Source organism: Podarcis melisellensis, assembly GCF_964234715.1.
Source record: "Podarcis melisellensis genome assembly, chromosome: 15".
Taxonomy (NCBI): Eukaryota; Metazoa; Chordata; class Lepidosauria; order Squamata; family Lacertidae; genus Podarcis; species Podarcis melisellensis.
In genome coordinates, this window is record NC_138532.1 from 4471451 (window position 1) to 4490301 (window position 18851).

The window sequence follows — 18851 nt, forward strand, 5'->3', positions numbered from 1 at the left end:
TTACACCTGTCCCTACCTGTCATACCTCCAGCCTATCCTGACCAATTTTTATAACGAATGCCTAACCGCAACCTTACAAGTTGTGACGAATTGCTAAGTAGTAGGTAAAAAACCAGATGGCACCAGCCAATCAGCCAAATGGACAAAATTCCTACTAGGCCCCTGCCCCAAGGCAGACAACCCCATGACAGGCAAAGCAAGGTCAACCGGAAAAGAGGGCAGAAGGGCGGGTGATCAGATGCACTCAGCGAAAGAGAAAGGAAAAGGCTAATTGCTCCAATATTTAAAACCTTTGGTCCCACCCACCCAAATTGCAACATACAATTTGCCCCAGCAACCCAGTCAACCAATCATTGCTTCAGGCACTAACTATTTAACCCGCCTGGCAACAGAGGTTTGGCCTGGTAGACCCCACTGCAACCAGCGTTCTCATTTAGGGGAGAACACGCTTTATGATTCTTTGTGAAGCAGTCAGCATTCCATGAAAAGAGAAAGGAGAGGTAATACCCAATTTTGCCAGCAGAAGAATGCAGATGATGGAAACGAGGAGGGCAGGGGAAGAGGGGAATCTGAGGTGAGAAAAATTATTCAAATGCCCATTTAAACTCTCAGAGTGGAACTCTTCCCAAAGCTTCATTCTGCCTGACTCATTTTTATAAGTCATCTGGGCATGTGGCAAGGTCTGTTTGCTCAGATATGGGTACAAGGGAGCAAAAGATAGAGGGGCTGCTCCACATTTAGAAAGCAAATTAAATATATGTTGCTTGACAAGACACTTAATAAGGGGTGTCGGGACTACATATGCAGAATGTATAAACCGTGGTAATTAAGCTTTAGTGGAGACAATTTAGGCTGTCAGTCTAAATGCTTATGACATTCCCTTTCCTAATTTTGTCTGCCTTTGCAGTGTGAATCAGTCTATTTAAATTAGCTTATGCAACAAAACAAAACGTTTCTTTTCTAAGCAGGATAATCCAGGTATCTTCTAGAGCAGAAACACAAAAACACTTTTTGGTGTGCAATGCAAAAGACAGTTGCTCCTGCAAAGTACATGAGGAATTGCGATAACAGGATTCTGTGTGTTCAAATAAAATCCTCTAGAGACATTTATGAAGTTTTGCAATATTTCTGGATCCATTTGCTTGTATATTCCTAGTATTTAAATGCTGGCAAAAAGCCCTGCCAAAGCAGCTCACATAATCATTTATAATCATAAAATACAACTAAAACAATCTCATAACTACAAGACTAAAAACAGCAGTGTGCTCTTGTTTGTGTGTTTGTATAACCTTGTATAGCAATTCTGATCAAACAGATTAAAACACTCACTTCAAACAATTAAATACCCAGCTCAGCAACTTATTGAAATGGGAAAAATCTTTACAGTCTTGTTTTAAAAGCTGATAAAGATGTATATGCCTTGGGAGAGAATTCCACAAATGTGGGGCCACCACTGCAGTGGTTCTGTCTTTACTGTCCATCAGTCTAAAATATCTTAATGGTGGACTCATGAGCAGGGCCTCTGCAGCCAATATTAAAGCCCAGGTGGGTTTGTATGGGTGCAAGTAGTAACTGTGATATAATAAAGGAGTAACATGGGGAAGCAGAGCAGTGATGGTTTTCTTCCTCCTATGTTGAGGGAATGATGGTGTCATGTGCTGGAGTGGCATTTACTATTTGCTAGTGTTCTCGAAGCTATCAATATGAGGTTGACCAAACTGCGGGAGGCAGTGGAAGACATGCTCTGGTCCATGGGGTCACGAAGAGTCGGACATGACTAAACAACTAAACAACAAAAAAGTGCTGTAAACCTGGGTGGAGAAGGGCTGGCCATATTCTTCCTCATTTTGGTGATATGTATAGCATTTCTGTTAAAAGTACAGTGGTACCTCACGCTTCAGGTTACAGACTCTGCTAACCTAGAAATAGTGCTTCAGGTTAAGTACTTTGCTTCAGGATGATAACAGAAATCGTGCTCTGGTGGCGCGGCAGCAGCAGCAGCAGGAGGCCCCATTAGCTAAAGTGGTGCTTCAGGTTAAGTACAGTTTCAGGTTAAGTATGGACCTCCGGAACGAATTAAGTACTTAACCTGAGGTACCACTGTATAGAAGTAATTCCTAAATTTGCATCTATCTTTATAAATATAAATCCTTATAAACCTGGCATTCACAAATTTTATGCATTTCTTTTTTTCATGTGGTGTAGTGGTTAAGAGTGGTAGACTCGTAATCTGGTGAAACGGGTTTGCGTCTCCGCTCCTCCACATGCAGCTGCTGGGTGACCTTGGACTAGTCACACTTCTCTGAAGTCTCTCAGCCCCACTCACCTCACAGAGTGTTTGTTGTGGGTGAAGAAGGGAAAGGAGAATGTTAGCCACTTTGAGGCTCCTTAGGGTAGTGATAAAGCAGGATATCAAATCCAAACTCTTCTCTTCTTATCAAAAGAAGAAAAAAAAATACAGATGGAAAAGTAACAAAGTGAAGAAAGAGAGAAGGTTCTGTGGAGGATGGTACTGGACATTATGCAGCTTCAATACAGACATGAATCAACAGAAGTCTAGTGTCCAGATCAAGGGAAGTCATAGTACCACTCTATTCTGCCTTGGTCAGACCACACCTGGAATACTGTGTCCAATTCAGGGCACCATAATTTAAGAAGGATATTGACGAGCTGGAACGTGGTCAGAGGAGGGCAACCAAGATGATCTAGGGTCTGGAAACCAAGCCTTATGAGAAGCACTTGAAGGAGCTGGTGTGTTTAGCCTGGAAAAGAGGAGACGGAAAGGAGATATGATCGCCACCTTCAAATATCTGAAAGGCTGTCACATGGAATCATAGAATCTTAAAGTTGGAAGGGAACCATGGGTCATATAGTCCAGCCCCCTGCAATGCAGGAATCTCAGCTAAAGAATCCATGACAGATGGCCATCCAACCTCTGTTTAAAAACCTCCAAGGAAGGAGGTTTGAGTCCTACCCTCCAGAGCAGGAGAAAACAAGCATGCTCCCTCCTCCATGTGACAACGGTCTCCCTTGGGAGGTTGTGGTTTTTAAGCAGAGATTGAATGGCCATCTGACATGGATGCTTTAGCCGAAATTCCTACATGGAAGGGGGCTGGTCTAGATGACGCTTCCAACTCTACAGTTCTGTTATTTTATAGAATGTAAGTAAAGCAGATTATTTTTGAGGTGTACTTTTGTTGTTGTTTGGTCGTTTAGTGGTGTCCAACTCTTTGTGACCCCATGGACCAGAGCACGCCAGAAAAACAAATACTGCAATTATTACTAGTATGTTGAGGTGGATCTGATAAATTGTTAATCTTATCATGTGTGCACTTTATGTACTGTGCAGTTCAAGCCCTTTTGGCCCCTCCCGGAAGCATCAGGGGTTTTAGCGAATGCCGACCCACTGAAATTAGTAGATGTGGCGAACTTAGATCCATTAATTTAAATGGATCTACTCTAAGTAGAAACCCATTCTGCTCTTTTTTGCGATGCAGTTTCTCTACTTTACTGATGCAGTTCATTCATTTGCAGTTGTCAGAACATAGACCTGTGGTCTACAAACCGCTCATTCCCTTTGCATGATGTTCACGCTCCTGTATAAAAATTAAAGGTGGCTTTCAAAATGTACCATGCAGAAAACAGCTTTGCAAAGCATAAGAAATACATGCTGAGCAGGCAATTATAAGCTTTCTCCCAGAAATGAGAATTTTAACTGCAAGTAAATGGCTTGAAAGATAACAGGCTCAGTGAGCATAATGGCTTTTAGGCAGATGGGGGATAATGCTTCCCTTAAAAAAGAAGCTTGTACAATAACTATAATATTTTACTCCTCTATGACACATTCATCTTTATTTCGCAAACAACATTTATTGGTAAGCCAGTATTTCTTTCTAATCAGATCTTTTGGCAACTGCGTATGCTCTGTGTTTTGTGAAAAGCAGCTGCATTTTGGAGCAAATGAATTTTGATAGCTTAGAATACGATGGTGCATCTTGGAACAGTTATATGAATGCATATAATTTGCATTTTTATCTTTTGTGGTCCCCCCACCCCCCCTTCAGCATCTCCTATAAGCAGCAATGGAATGCTGGTCATGCTCACCCTTACAGTGACTGGTCCATTTCAATTTGCTGACCTGTTTCCACTAGTCTTTTGTTAGTGTTAGAACTGTTTCTCTCCCGAGTGGAAGATCCTGAGACAAAGGGGTGGAAACAGAGGGTGATACCTGGCACATTGCCAGGACAGGTTCAGCTGCAGGTCAGCACAGAGACTCAGAGACAAGTAATAACTTTAATTCTTTATTCAAGAAAACAGCATGCAAGCAGAGACTGCCCCCCCCCCCGGTGTCAGGACTGACAATCTGCATCTCCTACTTCCTCCTATGTCTCCTTCCCAGCTGGGTGTCTCCCAGGCATAGCTTAAGGCCTTAGGGGGCCACCTGTGCCCTATGTTCTGCTACACACAAGGCTCTTCATGACCTTGGAGGGTCATCAAGGGGGAGGGGAACTTACTACAGTAGGAAAGGCAAGCTCCATGGATGCTTCTGACACCCTGGCCCCTCCTTCACGGCTTCATATGCAGAGTCTGAATTGCTTCCTGAATCTGGCTCTTCTCTCTCACTCAAGCCTGTTGCTTCTTCAGCATCCAATCATTCTGTCCTCCCTCTTTATCCTTAGATCTGTTCTCAGTGTTCCACCACCACTCCCCTAGCTCTAAGCCTTCCTCTTCTGGGGAACCTCCCACCACTCATTGTCATCCAGCCAGTCCCTGACACACATCAGGGGACAGAGCCTGGTAGGACAGGAAAAGAACATATAAGGTTGGTTATGGTGCCCGCCAAATGGTGATGGACCACAATTCCCATCCTCCCTGAGTCTTAGCCATGCCAGCTGGGGCTGATGGGAGTTGGAGTCCAGCAACATCTGGAGGGTACGATGCTGGCTATCCCTTTTATAAGGTGTCCACTTACACATTGCCAAAAGAGAGGAATCATTAGCAAAACAGAGGATACAGATTTGCATAAAGTTTATGTATGCTTTTTCTGCAAATAGGTGTGATGCTCAGTCTGCTACATAGCTGCAAACTCTATATGAATTTCTCCTAATACACACAGTTTTGCATGCTATGCCCTCGTGTATGCACTTTTGTAAACGTTCCTTAGCTGGAGAAATGCACAATGAGTTATGGATTTGAAAGGATGGCCGTGTTTTGGTTTGTGTATTGTTTCAGAAAGTTTGAATGAGGCAGATTTGCTTTTAAATGCAAATTGAAACGAGTTTCTCTTCATTCCTAATCTTGGCTGCTGATTTGTTATATTTTATAGCTAAAATTAATGTTTTCGATGAGTTTGTAATCTGAAAAGAGCAACAACAAGTTGGACTTCCTGTGGGCAGTAATAAGGCTACTGTGGCCTGTATAGCCAGCATGGTACAATGGTTACAACCACAGATTTGGGCTGCAGATATAGACACACTTAACTGAGATTGTCATTGAATTCAGTGGTGTTTACTGCTGAGTAGACCTTTTTAGGATTGAAGTCTTAGAGCAGCAGTGCTTGCATTAAGCTGACAATAGAGGGGGTGTTAGAACCTCTGCCTTGCACACCCTGAGCTACTAATGCTGCCGTTCTGTTCACACAACAGCACTTCTCCTCCTTCTCCCCTTCTCTGCATTCCCCTTTGCACCCTCAAAATCTGCTCCAGAGAATTGGAGAACCTCCAGAGCAGTTTTCTGGGGACATAGAAAGGCACCATTTTACATTCCAGCCTGTATTTGTCACATACAGCACCGTTTCTGTTCACCTGCGGTTCATCTTCTTCCAAAAACTACATCATTCATTGTTCACCATGGCAAAATAACTTTCACAATTTATGTGATTAATTGCATAAATTATGTACGTTATATTGTCATTATATTATCCCACCCCATTCATTTCAATGCAAAGGAAACATAAAAAGGGGGGCAATCAATTGTGCGTCATTTGCAGACTAAAAACAACAACTGTATTTGCGGGATTGGTTTCCTTTCCAAACACGAGACAAATACGTGGACATTGGCAATTTCTGTGCATGTTTATTTTCATCAGGATTCTCCAACATCCCTATTTTGTTTACTTTATCTACTATAGAAGAATGTAGGGAGAGAACAGTTTGTTTCAATGATGAGATCTGTGGCATTTTTAAATGGTAATTTCTATTTTGGTACATATTGCTTAATACATTATCTTGAAAAATAAAATATACAAACCCCCACTAACCCACTTAGCTAATTAAAAATAGGACTCATCATCCTAATTAGATCTGTTTTGATGTTTTAGCATTTTTTCCCATGGAACATTTCCCTCTTCCTCTCCTTCCCAAGTCACATTGCTCCCATGAATTCTCATTATTCACAATTAGATATTGGAATATGCGTTTTTCATAAAGAGTAGCAAGCAAAGCCCTTGCAAAACACGAAGCACATTTGGAAAAATGGGGACTTGATTGGTTATTTAGTTCCTATACTGCTTAATACATTTATCTCTGCGCAATGTATAGAAAACAGAAGCAACAACAGACTACTTAAAATACCACAAAACACAGCTATAGATAAAAAATGCTACATTAGTACAGATTTACTAATATATATAAATCAATATCAATTCATCAATATCAATCAAATCAATATCAATATCAATTCTGACACACCCTCCCTCTCAGCCTCCAGGTTCTCACACCTGGTGCAAAAAACTCTCAGCTCACTCAACAAAGTCTCACCATTATAAGAGTTCCTGGAAACATCATCCATGTCTCTCACCCTGGACTTATTATTTTATGGGCAGGTCCAAGGGGGGTGGCACTTCCTCAGGCTGCCCATAGGTATGTCCCATTCCACACAGGTATGTCCCATTCCAGGTACAGTAGGTTGGCTGAGTTTCCCAGGCTGTTCAAAGAATGCAAAGAACCCTCTGTCCTGTCCTGGCTGGTGTGGTGATAGGACAGGGATGGGAGCATCTGACCCACCTTAGCAATAACTGGAGGGCCAAAGGCTCCCCACATCTGACTAAAGCAGAGTTTTAATGTCCTTAAATTAGTTTCTGGTAGCTGTGAAAAGGGTAGGAATTTTCCAGTGTAGGAATTTGTGGAGGGTTGTAAAGAGTTGGTTAGAGGCTGTTGCTGATAATGCAAAAGTTGCAGGTTTGATCCCCGTATGGGACAGCTGCATATTCCTGCATTTCAGGAACGACAAGATGATCCCAAGGGTCCCTTGCAATGCTACAATTGTATGATCCTATGATACCTCTCTCTAAGGTAAAACTGCATTGGACGAAGCAATCACAATACTTTTGAAAGGTGCTGGCTTGGATCCAATGGTGGTGTTGTGCAAGGTGAAAGAAAGAGAAGTGACGGTGCCCAGTTTAACTAGTTTCCCCTTCTCTCTACATACAAACTATGCAGTTCTGCAGAGTCCCCACCCCCGGGGCAGTAGCTGTTGGAAGAGCAGGGTCCTGTAGCAGGATGTGGGTAGTAAGAAATGCCTGTTATGAACCAAGCTGTGTGTGAGAGAGGGAGAGGGAGGCGAACAAACAATCACCAGGATGGTCTGTGCTTCACACTTGAAACACAGTGTTTATTCTCAGTGCATTGAAATACATTATGACTTGACAGAAGTGAGGGGGTGGGGTGAAGCAAATTACATTGCCTTTTAAATCAGGAGTAGAGGAAGCTTTGGAATGGTTGAATACTTGGCAAACCACTGGCAGTGCAAACTTCAAGACAGTTAAGGACTTGGGCTGAAGCTGATTTATGACTGTGAGTCACAGTATTTCAGTAAACCATTGTGCAGGACAGAGCGCAAGTACTGTACCATCCCTGGCTATGATTTATGACATTATGCTAGTATCATTGGTCTAGGATAATTGCACCAGTGCATTCCTACCTAATCAAAACTTTGGTCACTCAGCATTTTTCATATTGACTGGCTAGCAGCCACTATATACGATCTTAGCCCTACACAGAGATGCCAGAGTTCAACCCTTAGACTTGTAGCGTGCAAAACATGTGCCCTATTGTTCAACTGCAGCCATTTCCTCATAGGGTGATGCTACTGTAGTAAATGTATTAAACCGTACTACTGTATTAAATTAAATCATTACTGGATGCAGCATGGTGGATGTGCCTATTAATTTAAATGCATGGCTTGCATCTAAACCCATTGACAGAAGGCTTATCAGTAACTGCCAGCTGCAACAGTTAAATAGAGTTCCCATGTTCATGGGCAACATACATCCGAATAGTGGTGGAATCAAAGAATTATCAGGTTGGGGACAGTTGACCATGTACCATTTTTGAACTTTACAGAGCAAAAGAAAAGAAGGGCGAGGTGCCTGCAAAATTATCTTTGTAAGAAATAATATATCGTGTTTTAATGCCCCAAGCATTTTTTTAAAAAAATGATTTTTACCTTCCACTATAAAATTTTCAAACCAGACACCATCCTTGAAAACATCTGTAGTCATGGCCCATGAAGTCTTTGTGCATGAGGTGTGGTGCTGCCACTACACTGCCCTCTTGGTTGCCATGATGCTTCCACCCTCTAGGACTGGTATAGGCAAGAGCACGCTGGTTTGGCTTGGGCATGGGCATACAAGCCTGCCCCCAACCCAGTGCTTCTGCCCCCTTGACATCACACTGCCCCACCCCACCCTGGCCCCAACAAGTGGCAGCACTGCCACACCAGGAGGGTGACACAGCAGCACCTTACCCCAAGCATTGCAACGGTTCCTTTGTTAGAAGCATAAAACTGGACAAGGTAGACAAGCCTTCTTCATCCTGGTGTCATCCAGATGTTTTGGACTACAGCCCTCATCATCCCTTACCATTGGCAATGTTGGCTATGATGGGTGAAATGTAGTCCAATAAAAACTGGAGGGCACCAGGTTGGGGAAGGCTGAGGTAGATCTTGATCTCATGTTCTTTTGAGTGTACTGAGTGAACACACTTTATGTCAAGAAATACTTCTATGTAGCAATGACCACAAAGAACATTTCCAATTTGCTTTGCTCCATTACATCCGGGAGAAGACTCTGTGGACGTCAATAGTGGCTGGAATTTTCCAGCATCTTCATAAATAACTGCAGAGCCTCCATTTTTGGATATATCAACAGAGATCTTTCTATTTGTCAATCCAATGTAGTCGAGTGACAAGTTAAACCATCAGATGATTTACAGCTTGGGGGGGGGGCTCTCATCTGAAAAAGTAAGCCTCTCAAAGTGATTTTTATGTGTGTGTGCCAAGATGATTTACTTAAAATTTCTTGTCATCTGAATTGGTCATGCCACTTAGCAAATCATCTGCCGATCCAAGTAATGCATAAAAGGTCTCTCATGTTTCATTTTGCTGAATCAATACTTATTGCCATTGTTTCAATTAAGGAGGTTGATTGCAGTAAGCTCATGGCAGTCAACAAGATGCCATTGTGATCCATCAAAGGAAGTGATTCACTAACCTTGAGGGAAGGAGGAACTAAAAATAGCATTGCCTGCAATTATTTTCTTCTACACACGGCTTCCTTGCAACTTCCAGTAATCAGAATCCTGTCGAAAATAAATTTTATCTGACCGCTCTTCAGTGGCTCACAGAGCAAACAGCCATAGATGTTTCCAGTTATTTACATCACTGAGACAGCATTGCCATTAGAGGCTAAGGATGGAAGTAGAATCCATTGAACTGGGGTTCTGAAGTAGAATCTCTCAAGCTTTACTGCCCAGACCGTGGTATGGCTTGCGCTGGGTTGAACCTTCAGTGATAATTTTGGACCATTCAGGAGCAAATGGCAAGGGGTTAGCAAGCTTATTCAGGAGGGGGACAGTCCATTGTCCCTCAAACCTTGTGGTGGGCCAGACCAAATTTTTTTGGGGGAAATGAACGAATTCCTATGCCCCACAAATAACCCAGAGATGCATTTTAAATAAAAGCACACATTCTACTCATGTAAAAACACGGTGACTCCTGGACCATTCGCGGGCTGGATTTAGAAGGCGGTTGGGCCAGATCCGGCCCCCAAGGCCTTAGTTTGCCTACCCATGGGTTGAACTATGCAGTAGATTACCATTGGGATCACTTCTAAGTCTATGAGTCAGCTCAGTCCAGTGTACAGCCTGTCAACACTTCCTGGAACTCTGAAAACAAGTACCAGAAAGGCAGATGAAAAACCTGGACATACCGCTAACAGCTATGCTTGAAGATGATGCTTAGTAACAGGTCTTCATTGTGTGGGGAAATTCATTTGTCCTGTGCAGACAAGATGAAATGGGTGGATCAGCTCATGGCTGAGGGAATGAGATTTGGCCTCATGGCCCTGCTTTGTGTCCTAATCAGGGGGGAACTTTCATGTGCCTAGGATTGCTCTACATGGGGACACCTGCAGGTTACAACAGTGACTATCCACATATTTCATGTGGTCTGCACAGGGCAATTTGTTCTGTAAGTTTTCAGATGTTTGATGATAGCCATAGGTATATTAGGAATGAGAATTTCTATCCTGACTTCAGGGTCATGAGAGAGGTTGAATAAGTTGGCTGAGGCTACCTCTGGTTTGCTTTCCCTGTACATAAACCTCAAATAACAATTCTTCTGCATATGTGATCTATGACTAACAGAACCTTAAGACATAAATCATTTTAATGGGATTTCCTATGTTAAACCAAACTGGAATTCTCTAGTGCAAAACACTCTCTCTCTCGGATTAGTCAGTTACAACAAAAGAAGAGAGACTAGTGGGGTGCCACAGAGTTCTGTCTTGGGCCCGGTCTTATTCAACATCTTTATCAACAACTTGGATGATGGACTCAAGGGCATCCAGATCAAATTTGCAGATGACACCAAACTGGGAGGGGTGGCTAACACCCCAGAGGACAGGATCACACTTCAAAACGACCTTGACAGATTAGAGAACTGGGCCAAAACAAACAAGATGAATTTTAACAGGGAGAAATGTAAAGTATTGCACTTGGGCAAAAAAAAGAGAGGCACAAATACAAGATGGGTGACACCTGGCTTGAGAGCAGTACATGTGAAAAGGATCTAGGAGTCTTGGTTGACCACAAACTTGACATGAGCCAACAGTGTGATGTGGCAGCTAAAAAAGCCAATGCAATTCTGGGCTGCATCAATAGGAGTATAGCATCTAGATCAAGGGAAGTAATAGTGCCACTGTATTCTGCTCTGGTCAGACCTCACCTGGAGTACTGTGTCCAGTTCTGGGCACCACAGTTCAAGAAGGACACTGACAAATTGGAACGTGTCCAGAGGAGGGCAACCAAAATGGTCAAAGGCCTGGAAATGATGCCTTATGAGGAACGGCTAAGGGAGCTGGGCATGTTTAGCCTGGAGAAGAGGAGGTTAAGGGGTGATATGATAGCCATGTTCAACTATATAAAAGGATGTCACATAGAGGAGGGAGAAAGGTTGTTTTCTGCTGCTCCAGAGAAGCGGACACGGAGCAATGGATCCAAACTACAAGAAAGAAGATTCCACCTAAACATTAGGAAGAACTTCCTGACCTTAAGAGCTGTTCGACAGTGGAATATGCTGCCAAGGAGTGTGGTGGAGTCTCCTTCTTTGGAGGTCTTTAAGCAGAGGCTTGACAACCATATGTCAGGAGTGCTCTGATGGTGTTTCCTGCTTGGCAGGAGGTTGTACTCAATGGCCCTTGTGGTCTCTTCCAACTCTATGATTCTATGTTCAAACCCTTCAAGAGACAGTAATGTGTGGTGGGGAAAGATATGCTCCATTTACTTTTCAGAGCTTGCGTAGAGCTCATCATCGTCTGCATATACAGGACCACTTTTGCCACCAGTTGACTGGGTTTATGCCAAAGGTAGGGATTCTCAGGTCAGGTGGGTCATCAAATGCACCTCCAAGCCTTTGTTCCCCAGGACTCTCCTCAGCCTCACCTCTCATCATCTCCTCTGTGCACCCTCCTCATGTGTTTCTCCCTGGCTGGAATGTATCCTTGAACTCTGATGATACCTCTTACTTGCCTGGATGGAGAACAGAGAGGGGTATAAACAGGGCCAGGCCAAGACACTTTGGCACCTGAGGTGGACCCCATAATGGTACCCCCTCCCTACCAGGGAAGAAGGGATGAGGGAAGCTCTTCATCAGAAACAAGGGGGAAAGAAAGCTCTACATTAGGATCTGCTGCCCCTGTGGATCCTGCTGCCTGAGGCAGTTGCCTCACCTTGCCTCATGGTTGGGCCAGACCTGGGCATATGAAAATGTGTGCAGACACCTGCTTACTGTAAAATTTACACACACACACACACACACACACACACACACACACTTTTGCATCTAGCCCAGCCCACTACTGACATGTGGCCCTCAGAAGAGAATGTGGCTCTCAGGCTAAAAATTGTCCCCCATCTTTAGTTTGGACATTCCAATAAGATATGGAGCTCTTCCTCATTACATTTCTTGATGTCTCTGGCCTGCCTTCAGCCTCCTTCCTATAAGTAAACTTGTATAACATGATAATCTTCCAATTCATTTGTAAATCTAAAACAGCTGCAGATGAAATCTGAGATGCAGTGTTAATTGATCTTGAAATGATCAATATTCCCATTTGAATTGAAGCATTCCTTCTAAGTTATGGTTAAATTAAAATCTATTGATTTAAATTTTTTATAGTTAGCTTTTCAAATTATTTCCCCCTACAGCAGCTTACATTAAAAAGGCCACACTCAGTGTGATCTTTCAGTGGACAGGCAATTGTATCCCACTACCCTGCTGAGAGCCTGAGGGCCCAGCCCCTGCCTCTCTGAACTGGGCCCAGGGAGGGGCCTGACAGGCTTCATAAAGACTGTGGCTGCTGCTGCTCAGCAGAGGAGTGCTGCTTCTTCTTTTAAATTGTTTTTAATTTTTTAAAAATGTCTTTTTAATTTTTTTTAGTGTGTTAACAGTTTTTAACCTACATCCTATGCCCTTTTTAAAATGGGGGGGGGGGGGTTGTTGGGCTGCTTTCGATTTTTTTTGTGTGTGTGTGTGCTTTGTGGTTTTGTGTTCTGATTTTATCATGTGGTATAGGGCAGTATATAAATTCTACTACTACTACTACTACTATTACTATTATAACTATCTTCTAGATGATGATCAGCCATAGACATTATGTAACACTACAAGATGCACTACAAGATGCACAGACTTGGTTTGGTTAAGCAAGACAAAAATGGGAATAGCTGGATATCATCAGATTTTTCTAAAATTTAACTTTGCAACAATTGTTGCCAGCTAATTCCAGGGAATGGTCAATGAGCTCCCTCTAGTGGAAGATGAATGGCTAGCACCCAGATTTCCTTATTGTCATTTTAAAGAGTTCATGGAATCATAGACTCATAGAATTGTAGAGCTGGAAGGGACCCTGAGGGTCATCTAGTCCAACCCCCTGCAGTGCAGGAATCCTGCCCACAGTCATGCCTGGGTGAGCTTGAACTACCAAACATCTTTAACAGCTAGACTCACATTTTATGTTCTGCATTATAACTTTATTGCATGCTTATTTTTATCATTGCTCTCCTTCAATAAAGGTTTTTTTCTCTCCTCCTCCTCCTGAATTCTAATTTCTGGAACACTGATGTTTTTAGTGCAAATTAGTGTAAATTAGTATAAATCAATGGGAAGTCATAGGTCCTACCCTGAAGGCTTAGAATCAAAAATTGTGATGGGGAACCTCCAGTCTGCAGGCCTAATTAGACATGACAACCCTCCGCATTGGATCCGCTGCAAGGTTTTGCCCAAGCCATGCCCACCTGTCAATCTTGAAATCATAGATGACATTGGGGTGGGGCAAGGAAAAACATGAGTCCCTGACCAAAAGAAAAAAGAAAAGAATACAAGAAGTACCAACAGTGGAAGATTGGCAGATCAACATGATGGATTTTTTGGAGCTGGCCGACCTGACTAGAAGAGTCCGCGACCAGGAGGAGGAGGAGTACCAGGAAGAATGGATGAAATTTAAAGACTATTTAGTTAAATATGTTAAGATAATTGGAAAAGCTTGCAAATATTACATAGGCTTAGGATTTAAATATGTAAGGATAGGATTTAAGATGTTTAAAGATAAATGAGAAAGAATGAAAGATGTTAAGTGGCCAAGTTAATTTTTTGAGAAATTTGATTTTGGAAAACCGTTAAAATGATATATAATGAAATTCAACCAAAGGGATTTGAGGAAGTCACTTAATAATGTTACCAAGATTCAAATAGGATGTATGTATGTTTGTTTGCTTGTTTTAAAATTTTTGGAAAATTAATTTAAAAAATGGAAAAAAGAAAAGAAAAGGCAATCTGCTGGTAGCTGGTGCCTGCAAAATGCTGCAGCTTTGCCCATGCAGCTTGATTTCGAATTGTGCAGGCTACATCAAAATAACTATGTCAAAATGCCCAGCGGGTGTTGGGGGACTCTTAGCATTTGGAAATGGTCCCCCAGTCCTAAATCAACCTGAGGGAAGTCAAGTGGAGCTAGATGTAGGAGCAGTAGATGGGAACATCATTTCTGGAGCACTGAAGGGGAGGGCTAGCGCATGCATGCCATTCCCCCCATAATGCACTTTGCCCCCCTTTTGAATGCACACAGAAGGCTGTTCTAGGGGAGAAATCAGTATGTTTGAAAGCTACTTTATTAGTGGCGCTGGCCTTGTTGAAAACCTTTGCACTCATACTCAGGGAAGGTGGCAGGGGGCATGAAAGTTGTGCATCAGAAGCACTGAGTCTTGCAGGAGTGCCAACTTGAATAAAATATTGTGGGGGGCCCACAATATGTGCCTTGCACAATCTATCACATGACGCAGTGCACATACACCATTTGAATGGGAATGCCCATCAACTTTGTGGGGGCTCAGCCTCCTCAAATATTTTATTGTGGGGGCTGAAGCTCCCACAGCCTGTAGAAGTTGGCTCCTATGGGGTCTTGGTAGTGCACCCAGAGATTCCCCTTCCATGTTTGCCCATACATGTTATATGAACACCCAAATTAGGATACACAGAGAGATGTGAGTTTGGTGAGAAGAGACCTGTTTTGGCATTCTAATTCCCTCAAAGAATGACAGAGAGCAGGAGTGAGTGCCCCAGTTCCACCCCACACATCCCTGCACCATTCGCCTGGAGATGGAATCAGGGTGTTCTTTCCTTTCTTGCTGGAATGGAGCTGTAGTAATGAGAGAGGCAGGAGGAATCCGACCCAGTTCACATTTAAATGTGAATCTTCCAAATTCACACTTCCCAAAGCGACACAAGAACTGAAGCACAGCGTTCTTCAAAACGTTGTAACGTGTGCAACAATGGAGACACTAGGGTAATATGTGTCTCCATAAAACTGCATATATTAGTGGGGGGTAAATGTGTTTTGTTAGGGAAAACTGCTTTTCAAAACTGAATACTAATAATGTGTATATATGGAGATAAATATTAAAATGATGAAATCTCACGGGGCATAAAATAGCAAACTCATGCAGAAATAGGGAGGACTAAAGTTAAGATTAGAAAAAAGAGAAAGAAACTGTAATTGACATGCTCACGCATCCCTAGCTATATCAGAACCAAACTAGATGTGACATTAATTGTTTGAAGGCAATTAATATGTGCTGTTTTCGAGGAAAAAATATAAAAGGAAGGCAATGGAGATTGCCCTCTGAATGCAAATAGCAGAATTGTGGAGAGCAGTTTTCATGGTGATCATGGGATGTGTGTGCAAATTCCTTCCCTCCACCTCTCATGGTCCCTGCCATACCCTACCTGCAGATCCTTCACATTACCCTACTCCTCCTAGTTGCACATTGACTGCATTCAGATAATAAATGTTGCACCTTCTTTGCTTCCTTATGTGTGACTGGGGACAGACGCTTACTTGCTTTGCCTCTTCAGTCACGGAGCAAAGGATCTTTTGCAGAAAGAGTTCGTCCTGAAAAGGACCCAAGATCCTAGCAGCTGTTCCTCTGTTACCTTCTGCCTGTCTTTCCCCAAAACGGGTTCAGAAAGATCAGCAAACGTTTTTGGCAACTGTTAATCAGATCTCCAACTTTTAGCACAACATAAGCACCACTCCCAGTTTTATTTTAACATTGCTTCAAATGTCAACATTGTGCGGAGGATACTGCCTGCAATGGGACCTGCTTCTAGATAATCCCTTTGTGTTTACTGAGACAAATGTCTCAATAAACTACTTGCATGCTGATTGCAAACATAAAGGTTGCTTCGTTTTGAAAACTGTGATCTCTCTCTCCCTTTCTATGTGTGTGTGTGGGGGGGGAGTGCTGAAGTGGCATATGTTTTACTATCCTGGGGCTTTATTAATGAGCAACATTTCGTTATAAGCTAATTGAAACCTCTAGGCAGCTATTATTACTTTGAAATTGAGATGCCAGATAGGAAGACAGGGAGCAGGTGAGCAGAAAGCATAATAACAGTAATTCTTTCATTGGGAAGTGGAAAGAAAAGCACTGGAGGGGAAGCCACACATTTTGCTAGCTTCAAGACATATAAATGGGAAGCACTTAACTTGGGAAGGTTGCTGAAAGTTTTGACCAGTCTGCCTTAGAATGTACATGATTTACGTCTTCTTTGCTTGGTCACTGTGATTGGAAGGAGATTATGGAGATTACATGAAGCCTGAGGGGAGGCAGGACTGCTGTGGCAGGGACCCAAGATGCTGAACACATGTCTGTTCCTTATTTATATTGCTTTCTATTTAGTCTAGTGGAAAAAGTAGCGGGGGGGGGGGGGGCAGAAAAGAGCCAAATGGAAGGAAAGATGGGGGAAACCTCCAGGTATGCGGAAGTATGTGGAGTAAGACCAACATGTTTCAAATACTAACCACCTTCAGGACCCCCCATTCATAATATTTCATTTTAAAAATAGAAGACTGTATTATGTAAATCATTTCGAAGTTTGATAACAGGCAGTAAAAGAACAGCAACCGTGGTCTGTAGATGAAATTTTAACCAAACTTGACCATGAAATAGTAGACAATATAACAAGGGACCATTTTGACATTTAAAAAAGTAACAATAAAAAGCACTCTAAACCACCTACTTATTTGGTTGCCGTGGCTTCAATGGAAACCTGTTAACCAACCAATTATTGAGTGTTATAGAAGGATAGTCATGTACATAACAGGCTTGTTGAAAGCCAGTGAACCTAAGTAACTTGTCCTTGTCTTACTTAATTGGGAATAAGCTTCACAGAATTCAATAGGACTTATTTTTTAGTAGAGAGGGGTTGCGTCCAATGCTGGCCTACTCAGAGTAGAGTCACTGGAACTAATGGGCATGAGAATCTTGTGTCCCTTCATTTCAATGGGTCTACTCTGAGTAGGACTTAGTTGACTGCAACCTGTGGTAAAGATGGCACTGATAGTTGGATATCGTTCATGACTCATATGACTCAAAACAAATGTAGGCAATTATTGTATTCAGCTTAGTCAAGCACCATAAGATCCAGAAGAAATAAATTTAAGAAGTCAATTAAGAAGATGCTGGAAGATATCTCCTTGTTCATGCTAGACACCTAATAAAATTGGACTGGGGGAGGCAGGGATTATCAGGCAGCACCAAGGCATCTTCGTGTTTCCTTCTTCTAAAAAGGAGGAACAAGTTATTACTTGTACAATAAAAAAAAATCAGTAATAAAATGCTTGTTCTATGGATTTGGCTTGCTTTTCTTTTTTGTGCTGTTACTTAAAAATCTTCACAATAGATTTTGGGTTTCTCTTCTAGACTAACCAAAGAGAAAAATCTGTTTTATCAAAGGAGTGGTTGCTACAATGGCTACACCAGTTCGTATAAAATAAAAGCACCAGGGATCTAATTGAAAGGAAGGGCTTTTTTAAAAAATAAGAAAGGTTGTAAAACTGGCAAGGCATGAAATCTAAGAGCCTGCAAAGCCAAGTGGGTAAGAAAAATGTTTCTGGCATGTTGAAATTTGATTCCTCCCACTCTGATGCATTCTCATACTGAATGTAGATGAAATATGAATGTAGCCTCTGTGGCCTTGCAGGAGGAAATGGATAGTTGGTTCTAAGGGTTTCTTCATTCATTATTATCAACTCACATTAACAGCAGTAATTAGTCAATGCCAAACCAGCCGATGTCACTGAATTGTCTGAGACTAATTAAGCACAAATATTTCTTGCTTTCGCTTTTTAAAAAAGAACCAATCTATTAGCATGATTAGCATAATTCTTCTGAATTACTAAGAGCAAGGCTGGCTGTTGCATTTTGAATGGTAGCCAAATAAGTTCCACTCCCATTAAAAGCAATGGGCACGATGAACTTAGCTCCATTCATTTCAATAGGTCTACAGATGAGAGGCCTGAAGGGAGAAAGGAGGCTTCACCCTGTGTTCTGAGCTTGTGTTTGTTCCTCCAACACCTCAGCTATTTATAGGAGACACTAAACGGTTCTTGAGCATGGCTTTCAGCCATGAATCAGCCATCAGCTGAGCAACCCCTGTTGGCCCCAAACTGTGAAGAGTTCTGGTTCCAGTTGGCTATGGCAGTTTTAGTACACCTGATATAATCGTGCTGTTTAAACTATTGTTTTGTATGGGATAGTTCATCAGGATGGACTTTTTATTTTTATTTGTACAGCACCATGTACATTGATTGTGCAATAAATAAATAAATAAATAAACAACAACAACTTTGGGTGCATTCAGATCCTGGGATTAGTGCGTTGGTTTTTCTAGCTATAGTGCTAGTTTCCCACTGTTAGCTAGGGAAAACTCACCAGAAAACAAGGCACGTAACCTAATTTGATGAAGTTTCAAGTAGAACCTCCTGGACCTTCAGTGGGACAGTGCCTCTCAGGTTC

General features: G+C 42.3%; 1 protein-coding gene across 1 annotated transcript in view; it reads left to right on the forward strand.

The window, feature by feature from the left end:
• Window positions 1-481: 481 nt before the first annotated feature.
• Window positions 482-18851, forward strand: part of LOC309358229 (uncharacterized protein) — a gene marked incomplete at its 5' end in the record, with an annotated part of 93575 nt that continues 75205 nt past the window's right edge. The window contains one exon of the mRNA XM_081891186.1: window positions 482-574. Within this exon, the coding sequence (XP_081747312.1) occupies window positions 482-574 (93 nt within the window). The remainder of the gene's footprint in view (window positions 575-18851) is intronic.